This window comes from Simochromis diagramma, unplaced genomic scaffold (assembly GCF_900408965.1).
Source record: "Simochromis diagramma unplaced genomic scaffold, fSimDia1.1 OVJJ01000439.1, whole genome shotgun sequence".
Lineage (NCBI taxonomy): Eukaryota > Metazoa > Chordata > Actinopteri > Cichliformes > Cichlidae > Simochromis > Simochromis diagramma.
In genome coordinates, this window is record NW_024386899.1 from 385,149 (window position 1) to 396,308 (window position 11,160).

Sequence of the window (11,160 nt, forward strand, 5' to 3'; positions counted from 1 at the left end):
GTCAAAACGTCCTCCTGTTGTAATGAGTGAAGGGTTCAAATATGACCTTTACAGTTTGTTCAGGGAATAAACAATCATGTCGTGTAGACGAAGCCCAAACGTGACACTGATAGCAAGAAGAACATCGTGGAAATAAAGGATATAAAGATGACACAGTCAGCAACCAGCCCAGTTCCCCTTTTTACGAGTATTTATGTCTATATTTTTAAACACATCAGCATTAGATCCAGACAAAAGAAATCTAGAACATGTTGTATAAGACGGAAAGTTTATATGAAAAGATAGAGTCAGCAAAGGTGAATGTTAGGTTTGATGCATGCGTTGTAGGTAGAAAGCTAGAGTGCTTCTGTTTGCTAGGTAACCCACACACATGACTGCGTGCACGACCTCGATAAGGGCAACAAGCAGCCTTGAGACGAACAGATTCTACCGACAACAATCTGGGAGAGCTGCACTCCCATCATGTAACCACACATTGTATAACCATGCTCGCACAATCACACTTTGTAAGCAGTTATAGGAATTTCTCATAGGTAATACAGCATCAAGCTTTATGAATGTTCATGTGTGTAACCAATAAAAACAGCCTGCAGGGGGAAAGCAAGCTGAAGTGGTTTGGAGATCAACTGCTTCCCCTCACGAGTGAAAACCTGAGCTCTGTGTGACCTCGTTCCTGAGTGAGCTTCTGTTCATCAGTCTCAGGGGAAACTCTGACAGCAACACAAATCGATCATACAGGAATAATTGGATCCTGAATGCCTTCAAAATGACTAAAACCCACAACTTATACAACTTTGCGCACAGAGCACAGATATCTGCACCTGTTCCAAACGCTGCTCAGAACTACAGCATGCTCAGTGGGGCTGCACATCTGCCCAGAGGTTCTGTCAGCGCATATGTGAAGACGTATCCACAGGGCTTAGTCGCAGTGTCTCAACCTTAGCCGAGCCTGTGCAGCTGACGTAAGTGAACTAGATATGGAAGCTAACACATCACATATACTCCTGACTTGCTATCATATGTGGTCTGTGGGCATCATTAATGCTAGCGTGCGCTGTCAGGTTACCTGCACTGTCTGTTTCACACAGACGTGAGACGTTCTAACAACACTTTGATCTTTGAAACGTGGTAACAAATAACATGTCTGTAACTGCTAGCATGTTGTGACACAAATGTGAGAGCTCCTGGCTCCTTCAGTATAAGCATGCAGGACCACATGCTGGGAGACTGAGGGAACGTCTCATACTGAGAGCTGCAGAAACACACCGAGGGTGTCAGCTGAAGCACAGGAAGGAACCGAGAGAGCAAAACAAAGAACAGAGAAACGAGAAGTCATGTGAAACAAAGGTCTCACTGCAAAGCATCGACCATGAAGAGTCGGGTTTCTGACCAAACAGAGCTCGCAGTAGGAGGCCGGCGTGTGTGAGTGCAGGGTGAGCCAATCAGATGGTTCGATTTTCTAAAGAAACACAGGCTGTGCTTCACACAGCGAAGAAAAGTTCAAGGTTTGTTGATTCAATTAACGTTTGGTGTCGTTCTTTTCTCTGGGAAACTACCAGACGTGTGAGTAAGACAGTGGTGCCTCCTGCTGAAAATACCGACTGTAACACATGCAGACACAACTTCACTCCCTCTTCCTGTAGCTGATGCAAAGAGACTGAGATCAGTATGCAGAACAACATTGATCTGAGAGTGTTCTGATCTCCACAATCACAAACATCATGATTGGAGTCATTCGGAGTCCTGCCTGTTGCAGCTCTGACGCTGGTGACCGAGCAGACAAACAGTCGATTTAGTGTTGTTAAAAAATGCACGTCATTAAAATTATGATGCGTTTTATTGCACACAGTGATTTTGATGCACTGCTCAAAAACAAAAGGAACGCGTTTCTGTCAGCAGATGGAGGAACATGTGAGAGCACCTGTGTGAAAGCTGATGATGGAAACATTACAGGCGATAAGAGGAAGAATCCTCTGGCTGCTTTATTATTCATTCAGTAAAACAGGTGCTCTGCATTAAGAGCTACTCGCTGCACATTTATCGACGTCTTCCTGTTAATTATTGATTGTTTTTCAGATGAAGCCCAGCAGACATACGTGCCCAGACTGTAGCTTCAGGATCTCTGCATGACCACAAACCACAGCTTTAGATGAATGTTAATACAAGCAGACAAAGAACGCACAATTATAACATTAACACGGGCGACACAGGCTTTATTTCGTGATGCTGCTGGGCTTTTTCTGAATGCGAGTGTGCTTCTTGGATGAGTCCTCTCTCCGTTTTCTGCTGCTGTGACCGCTCTGCTGTAGCCGGTAGGTTTTCCGAGCCTGGGCTCTCTCCTTCTCCAGGACCTCCGTGTCATCCAGAATCTCCAGACCTGGAAGCTGACTGATCACATAGAGTCTGAAGAGGCAAAGCAAGAACAGGGCCAGCATGGGTGAATGCACCGCGGATAGACTCGTAGAGAAAAAGCACACCGACTGTGTTGATTCATAACCTTTTAAATCATCACAGCTGTGCTGTCTCTGTTTAAACTTGTAGTAAACCGGGACAGTTTAAAACAAAACATTCTGGTTCGTCTTACAAGTTTAAAGTTTCTTAAATGGGAGATGTTCCACTGGATGGAGGTCAGGTGGCCGGTCAGATCAGTTCCTTCATTCTCCAGGAACTACCTGCATACTTTTGACATGTGATGACAGGTGCTGCTGTGCACCAGGAAGTATCCAGGGCCCACTGCACCGGTCTGAGAATGACTCCAAGAAACTCATGCCAACACCTACCAGGCAGTTAGACATCTGTGTGTGGATGACCATAGATATGCCTCCACACAAGTGGGTGGTGTTCCCATAAAAACCATTTGAACAGCACTGGTATTATAATACACATGCTGAGCACCATTACAGGCACAATGTCTTTGTAATGTCCACAAAACATTTACATGTTCGGACTGTTTTGGTTTGAGTCATTCCAAAGTTGGGCTTACGTATAAACACAAAGACAGTGGTTTGCAAATCTCATAAACACATCAGAAAACACAGAAAACAGTTCAAACTGAGACATTTTACTGTTTTTCTCTGTTTTGTTTTCAACAGTTGGAACAGGGCAGCAGGTGGCTGAGAAGTGATAGTAAGAAGAAACAGCTGGACAAGCAGTGTGCAGCTGTTCACTGACAACAGTAGCACAACATGATGGAAGAGGTAAAATCTACAGCACACAGTATGAAAAGATTTCAAGGACATGGAAAAATCTGTGCATGAGGGCCAACAGCCAACACTGATGCACGACTGTGAGACACAGGAACAGCCGACAGATGCAGACTGAAGATCGTGGTGCAAAGAAGGCTCTGCTGTTCATGTGAACATGCAGAGTCATTGCTGTGTTCTTCAGGCATCATTAACACGGAGCAGGAAGCTGTTCTGTGGTCAGCCATCAGACAGCGTTCGTCTGGTTTCCTTGGATACCACGTGTTTACTGTTTATCTTAAAACTGTATGTTTTTCTGTTTTACTGTGAAAACACGGGTTTCTATTTTTATTGACACAGTTTTTAAAGGCTGACGTGTTTCATGCACTTCCGTCTGTCTGCACATGTTGGCCCGTAGAGGAATATTTCAAACCATAGCTGTTTCTAAAAGCTGAAGTTAGCGAGGTGCCCACAGCAGCTGATCCTCTGCAGGTGTCACAGCACACACACAGGCACACACAGCATGCTAATGATTTCACAGGCTTGTGTTACGGCTAAACTGACCTCCTGTAGTTCTGTGCTCGTCAGTTCAAAGTGTCCGTACAGCCGACCGTGGCCATGAAAACAAAATGTTTATTCTAACACAGGACGTCTTGGCCTTGTGTTCTTGCACTGATGACTCAGATGGGGGCGCTGTACACAACAGACAGCGTGACTAGATTTTGCATGTAGTGTTTCTATAAACATCATGTGGTAACGGTGGTAACAGAGGGACACAGGTCATTATGCTGTGTGGAGCACATGTTTGTATGTAGCTCATACTGATAATATGATGGACGTTTACACACTGTGTGTAAATTCAGGAGAAAGCTCTCGCTGTGAAAGCAACCTGCACGCTCACCTGTAGTCTGTGTGCTGGGTCAGACTGCCTCCATTGAAGTAGCTGGGTGCTGCCTCGTTGTTCATCATGCTAAGGATCCTGCGGTTAGAAGGAACAGAAACACATGAGGCAGCAGTAACAGCCAGCACAGACGCTTCATCAGAGAGAAAAAGCTCACTTGATGTTGGGGAACTTTCTCCAGATCTCCTCCACAAACACAGGCAGGTTGTTGATCTTGTTCTTGTTGATGCACACTGTGGTGACGCTTGGCATGTAGGGGAACTTGACATGAGACGTGTAGTTGTTGCAGTCCAGGATCAGAGTGCTGAGCTTCTCCAGGCGGCCCAGCAGAGCCGGGTTCCAATAAGGACTGAGTGAAGGACACTAGGCTTGTACGTCAGTGAAGAGAGCTCTGACACCCCCACAGCATCCCACCGATCCACAGGACCCTCATGTCCAGGAGTGGGTAAATAATAACTGACATCCTTCTGTTTGCTGCCCACAGTCAAACTGAGATTACATGAAAAACTTCATTAATACGAATGAACTGTTGTCGGGCGGATTGCTACACAGACTCTTTATCAGCGTCCAATGTTTCTTCTTACACTGAAACTCAGATCAACACTCGATGGCTTTTTATTGACTATGTGCTTACAAAACCAAAGCAGGATCATCATGTATTTGAAGATGTTTGCTAAAGAACAGAAGCCGTCAGGTTAAAGTTAGAGTTGGAAACAGTTAGCGTTATTGTCAATACACAGATATTATTCAGCATTTTTAAGCAAACACAGCTTAGCAAAGGGTCGGCACGCTGCTGTGCTCTTTACAAAAGGATACTCATCCAGCAGGTTGTAGCTCAGGTCCAGCACCTGCAGGCTGTCTGTCTGTGTCAGGATGGTTTCATAAGGGATCTCTGTGAGGCTCTGGTACGCAAAGGAAAGCCACTGGAAATGTGCTGCATGGCTGTGATGGCTTTGTTGGCCTGATGCATGATGATCCATGACCCAGCAGTGAAGTGTCTTCTGTTCCTCCAGCTGGCAGTGATCAAGATTAGAAGTCAGATGATCAAACAGCAAAGCAACAGCTGGTTAGCAGTGACGCAGAGCAGTCTGGATGCTTCTGGAAGAAATGTTGTTTTTCCCTCGAACATTATCGACTCTCAGGACAGTCGGGAAATTACACACTCACACAAAGCTAACGTACAGACAGCGTGTCAGTGTGTGAAGAGCATATTCACACATGTGTGTGCTGTTACAGAAGGCAGGATTCAAGGAAAACATGCTTGTGCTTCCATCAGTAACGCAGCATGAAGACAGAACGTGTGAAGAGTCGACACATTTTACAGCTGGAGACACAAATCAAGTCAAACTAAAGCAGATTAAACAGATGGTAGGCTACCAACAGCACGTTTTACTGTTTGAAAGGAAACAACAGGAAAAACCTTTCAAAGTAACAATATGGGAACAAAATGTACAGCAACGATGTCAGCAACAGGACCCGAAACATCAAACTGCTGCAGACTTTATTTCAACGCTACCATGGATTTAATGTGGAGCTCATGAAACGATGATTTCAGTTGGTCTGTTGCAACACTGTTCAGCATGTGAGGAACCAGCAATCATTAAAAAAAAAGCCTAAATGTGTCTAAATGTCTTGATTGGTGTAGATGGAGCAGCCTGTTAGTGTGAAAGCAGCACGCACAGATATTCAGTTTGATCAGGACTCACCGAGCTGAAGAGGATCAGATGTAGCCTGCATACCAGCCTCTGAGAACTGCTCACAGCTCGTATAAAAGGCCTCCTTTCATGCCCGGCCTGCTGATCACATGATGCGGATAATCACAATAACAGCAGCGCTGGCTCGGCTCGGAGCAGCAGAGACAATGTTGAAAAGAGAAAAACGACAGCAGCAGCAGCTCGTGACAAACAAAGCCTGTTTTTATTGGTGCAATAACATTAACTCTGTTAATATGTGTTTAATAAAGTCGATAATGCAGCAGCAGCTGGCTGTCACTTATAATTGCACACAAATACAATATCAGCACATTTACATGAGTCAGTCTTTTAATAAGGAAAATAAATGAACGGATTCAGCTTCATCTTCCCACGTTTACATACTTATGAACAAAACGCATGAATGTTTAATAACTGTGGTTCAAACAGAGGCTGAGGAGCTGATTAAGGCCCCAAGGACATCTTCACTGTAACACTTGCAACACTTGCACTGTGAATATGAGTCCAACATGAACTGTGCTTGGACACCAAGCTCTCTTTTCACGTGTTAATTGTAAACAGGTTGTGAATTTCTGTCACGCACAGTGGCAGCTCACTGCTGCCGGACCGCGCTGGACTGGACGGTGCTGAACTCAGATTTTAACCGAGCAGACAAAGCGATGACCTCTGCTCGTCTTACACTCCCTGATTTGCCACTTTGCCCTCCTCCAAACCAGAACACACTTTCTGCTTTCTTTCTTTTTTGGCTGAAGAGGCATTTTTCTCCAGTTGGTGTAGCCGACCGGCTCGCCTCCAGCCCACTCCCAGCGTCCTCGGCCCTCCCTGTCGTTCAGACCTGGCGCAACAGAGAAGATGAGCTCGTTACATTCTGCATAAAAAATGCACGGACAGAACCGTGTGGGGCTTTGGCCCTGGGCTAGACGGCTCCCTGCAAACACAACATACAGATGTGCAGCGTCGGGTTTAGCTCGGTGGGTGAGCAGCTGCACACGGTGGATCGCTCAGCCCACTGAACTAAACCAGCACCCCATCTCTGGACGACTAAAGCAGGAGTACCGGGATTGAATCCATGTAAGGATGGAGAGAACAGGCAGGGAGCAAAATCAAAACCTTCTGCCTCAATAAAACGAATCAATACTTTGGAGACCAGATGTTAGAAAATAATGTTCTAGCAACGCTGTTGGTATTGAATTCACTTTACTAACTTATTTACACACTATGATTATATTTTTTAAACACATTAGAATTCTTTGCACTGGATACAAAAATGTTTCGTTAAACTTAACGAATGTTCCAGTCAGATGAGGTGGAGGTTGTAGTTACTTTGTGTCCAGCGCACTTTAAACTTTACATATTAAACTAAACTGAAAGTCCATTTTTACACAGTGAGTGATTTTTTATTTAGAATGCATTACAAGCGAATGAGGAGCCAACACCATTGACACCGTTACATTTACTCACACGTGTAAAAACACGACACGTACCGATCCAGAAAGGCTTCCTTCCACCAAAGTCCCACAGCCAGTCCATGTCAGCTTGAGACGCAACACTGGCCAGTGTTCCTTTAAACCTGCCGTTAGGAAGAAAAAGAAGCACCTCATGCTCACTGTGTTTGTAATGCATAACGTGTTTGTGGGAACACACAACTGTACCTTTCCCTGCAGGCCCTGTTTGCTTCACTCCATGGCAGCTTGCGTTCAGTACTGAGGGTGTAGCAATAACCACCATGAAAGGTGGAGCCCTGAGGACACATCTGAGCACTCACCATCTATTCAACAGGAAAGATGATTTTAGATCTGCAGCTTTTCAGTTTCCCCGTGTTGTCACAGGTTAATGTGCATGGCGTGTGTTGGTGTTGTGAAGCTGTAGTACCTGATCAGTTGGTGCCCAGGCTTTCCAGGAGACACCGTTGCAGTGAAAGAGCTCGTTGGTAGCTTGGTTAAAATGAAGGAGGCCTCTAAGTCCTGGCACACAGGGTTTGTGGACGGGGTTGCCAGCTGTAGTCTGTGACCCACAAACATTCACACAGATTATAGTGCTGCTCCACAATAATATGCAACGTACTTCACAGTGTGTGGAGCAACAGAAGGTCCAGTATGTGCACTAGCAACAGAGCTACCACCGTGTTGCTAGCACATCATGCTACGCCAAAGGTGCACACACCTGAACGACAAGAACGTAAACTCTACTGTGCTCTACATGACTCAGTGCTGCAGCTTGCCTGGACTTTATAGAGCATATATGTCTGCGTCTGTGACCCAGCATTTTGAGTTTATTTTGGATTGTTGATTTCTTATTATTTTTTAGTTTGGGGTTCGTTGAGTTTTAATCTATTTTGTTTCTTCTATGTTTCCTTGTTTTCTTTTGCTGTCCTCTGTGTTTAACTTGTGCTTGTGTCTCTCCAGTCTGTCATGTGTTTCATGTTTGTCAAGCTCGTGGTGTCGTCTCTCCAGGTTTCCTTTTTTATTTTGAAAGTCTTGCGTTTCCCTGTTCAGTGTGTTTAGTTTTACTTCCTGTGTGGCGTCAGGTTTGTGTCAGCTGTGTTTCCCCAGCGTTTCCACTTCCCTCATTACCCTCCTGTGTATTTCACATCGTCTGTCCATCTCGCTTCATGTTACGTCCAGTTTCAGGATGTTTTCAAAGTTGCTTTGCCTTGTTTTGCGTTTGTGTATTCAGCCTAATAAATGACTCGCTCTCTGTTACACTTCTGTGTGTGCTTTCAGGTCCAGCGGCCGTAACAACATGTGAGTGTGAGCAGCTGTTCTCCAGCTGAAGTGCTTGGTGGAGATTGAAGTGTGAGTTTGCAGCAGCATGAGCAGATTCTTTCCTTTTCTTTTAAACAGATATACAAGCAAAACAAAACGATTCAGCGTTCCTAAAAGCCGAGCTGATGGAGTTCGAGGGGGAAGAAAACCCGCTGGTACTCACATGTCCCTTCGCCACGCCAGCTTTCTGAGGTTTTAAGATGTTTCTGTGAGGGTGGGACCGATGCTGTTGTGCCCCCCTGCTAACCACCTGGATGTTTGCCTTTCTGCCCTTCCTGGATGGTGAGGTGTCGTCTTCTACTTGCATTTGGATGATGCCGTGATACTGAAATTGAAGAAGCAATAGAAGTGAAAACTTTCAGAAGTCTCATTGGTAGGAGTGGGGAGTGCTACCTACTGTGTAAACGGTGTCTGTTCCATTGTGAAAAACTGATGACGGTGCAATCTGAAAGAAAAACCCAGAGCAGCAGTTTACCCACGTGCCACTGCAGAAAGATTCAACTGCAGCGATTTCATATATAATACATTCAAACAGCAGAGCTTACAGGATGTACTTACTGACTTTGCATTGCCTCTGACTCTGAGTTTCTTTTTGGGGACTCCTGGCCTGGAGATGCTGTCTCCACGGGTCCAGATGATCGAGTCTGTCCCAAGAGGAAGTTTCTCGAGGTGTATGGATCCATGCTGAGGGTACGTGTTGGCCTGAATCTCCTGTCCTCCAAGAACAGGAGCCTCCTGATTCTGGTCTAGCCTGCACTGCCCTGTGGTTTTAGTTCGGGGGTAAGATAAGTCTATCCTCAAATGCCATCATGTGTGGCAAAATAATCATTTTTACCTCCTGCTGAGTCTCTGATGGTGAGCGTAGCTTTGTTGGTGCTGCCAATGACGGTGCTTTCAGGAGAGACCAGCAGCACTTCAAAAGTCTCGTCAGCCTCCTCGAGGTGATCTTGGATAATCTCAGTTTGCCACCTTCGCTTTGACACTCCTACACACAGTGTTTGTGTGTGTGTGTGTGTGCGCACAGGTCAGCAGTCCATCACAGTGTTTACACAGAGACATTTAATCATTCATTCACAGTAGAAAACGTAACCAGGGACTGAGTGTAAAAGCTGCACTTCCTAAGCTTCCTAAACTGTTTTAGGTGAAGGATTTAGAAACATTGTTACAGACATTTTATTTGTTTTATTGCTCAAAAGGATGAACGCACGATGTTAAAGTGCATCCAGGAAAGAGGAAACATCTGCATTATGCTTTAACACAATCCACAAACTGCGTCACTGTTTTCTTCCTCCAGCACATAAACTGAAATCAGCTGATTGTAGCACAAGTGGAACTAATAAGGGGAACAAACAGGCAGCCAGAGGAACATGAAACTACTGGGAACCGCTTCTCTACGAGGCTTTCGTTCAAAACTCTGAGGAGGACCGTTAACACGTCGCACTAAGCTGTTGCTGCAATAATAAGAAATTCAGTCACAACACAATTAGAAGAACGTCATCATCAGGGTGTGTCTGATAGGGACCTGAGGTTTGTCCTTTTCTTTGGACGATTAGCGTGACTCATCTTCCACTTCTGTGTTTTCAGTTTTCAGTATTTATATTTCTAGTTTTTCATGTTTGTTTAACTGGTTCTTTTCACGTGACTGGATCCAAGCTCGTCTTTAGACTGTGGGTGAAAGACGGTATATCCGGAGGAAGCCCACACATGCACAGAGAGAGCCTGCTGCCTCCAGCCACTTATCATCAAACTTCCAGTGTGAAAGACACTGACACAGATCCTCACTGAACTTTAATGACCTTCTTTCATTGCCTGGACTCAAACTCTGCTCCATAAACGGGGACTTTTAGCCTGACCCTGCAGACAGACAGACCTTCTGTCTCTACTATCAAACACATACCTGGATCAAACTGGACGAGTGCAGATGGGTTTGTGAGGAAGTCCTTTCCAGCTGTTGCAGTGACCTCATTTACCTAAATAAAGACACAAGTTGCAGAACCACATGTTCATCAATCTGCATACAAGCTAAATGTCCTGTAGCTGAGTTATCACAAATCTCTTTTCACCTCAGTCATATTTGTGTAGAGCCAGTTCACAACAACAGTCACCTCATAGTGGAAACTATACGTATAACACATGTCTTAGTTAACCATTGTTAGAATAAGAGAAATCATAGCTACGCCTCAGTTTCAGTAACGAATGACGTGCAAACCTTGACAGAAATATATGACGATACGGCCAAATTCCCCCGACGAACGATGTCCAGTGAGATCGTTCCCTGCTCCTCACAGGCTGACGTCTCGGTCTGCAGCAGCTCCACCCTGGACCACCTGAACTCGAGTCTGCAAAGAACGAAGTTAACACAGGACAAACTCTGCACTGTTTATTTAAAGTATTGTTCTTACAGGTGACGAGGCCCTGTGTTCCCCAGCAGGTCGGACACTGTGAACTCCAGGCTGTCTGAGACAGACTCCGTGTCCAGACTGATGATGTACACAATAGATCTCTTCTTTAGCTCCATCTGCAAGAAGCGCTGTGGCACAAAACCCCCTGCACAAAGTAAGAAGGATGAGGCTACAGGTTTCTGGTTCAAAGTTAAAGTG

At 45.2% G+C, this 11,160-nt stretch overlaps 2 protein-coding genes across 8 annotated transcripts in view; both read right to left on the reverse strand.

Moving 5' to 3' along the window:
* Positions 1–1,818: 1,818 nt before the first annotated feature.
* LOC120735315 (leucine-rich repeat-containing protein 72) lies at positions 1,819–5,909 on the reverse strand. 2 transcript variants are annotated; one of them, XR_005696221.1, is made up of 6 exons: positions 5,790–5,909; positions 4,900–5,096; positions 4,241–4,423; positions 4,084–4,161; positions 3,747–3,875; positions 2,292–2,403 (listed from the first exon to the last, which is right to left on the reverse strand). XR_005696221.1 is itself a non-coding variant. In XM_040034634.1 (5 exons), the coding sequence occupies exons 2-5, from the start codon at positions 5,061–5,063 to the stop codon at positions 2,214–2,216; spliced, it is 615 nt and encodes a 204-aa protein (XP_039890568.1). In that variant the 5' UTR covers positions 5,064–5,096; positions 5,790–5,907; the 3' UTR covers positions 1,819–2,213. The 2 variants fall into 2 exon arrangements, 1 of the variants encoding a protein (XP_039890568.1); XM_040034634.1 differs by lacking the exon at positions 3,747–3,875 and having other exon boundaries at positions 1,819–2,403; positions 5,790–5,907.
* A 69-nt stretch (positions 5,910–5,978) lies between these two features.
* frem1a (Fras1 related extracellular matrix 1a) overlaps positions 5,979–11,160 on the reverse strand; it is a 27,555-nt gene continuing 22,373 nt past the window's right edge. For 4 of the 6 annotated variants that reach the window (XM_040034608.1, XM_040034609.1, XM_040034606.1 and 1 more), the window contains exons 27-37: positions 10,963–11,107; positions 10,770–10,899; positions 10,458–10,530; positions 9,396–9,545; positions 9,119–9,321; positions 8,958–9,005; positions 8,724–8,885; positions 7,668–7,799; positions 7,448–7,563; positions 7,280–7,365; positions 5,979–6,630 (exon numbers count right to left, since the gene is read on the reverse strand). In XM_040034608.1, coding sequence (XP_039890542.1) covers positions 6,428–6,630; positions 7,280–7,365; positions 7,448–7,563; positions 7,668–7,799; positions 8,724–8,885; positions 8,958–9,005; positions 9,119–9,321; positions 9,396–9,545; positions 10,458–10,530; positions 10,770–10,899; positions 10,963–11,107 — 1,448 coding nt within the window. In that variant the 3' untranslated portion in view covers positions 5,979–6,427. Of the gene's footprint in view, positions 6,631–7,279; positions 7,366–7,447; positions 7,564–7,667; positions 7,800–8,723; positions 8,886–8,957; positions 9,006–9,118; positions 9,322–9,395; positions 9,546–10,457; positions 10,531–10,769; positions 10,900–10,962; positions 11,108–11,160 lie in introns of those variants that run through there. The other 2 variants (XM_040034610.1, XR_005696219.1) reach the window with 2 other exon arrangements.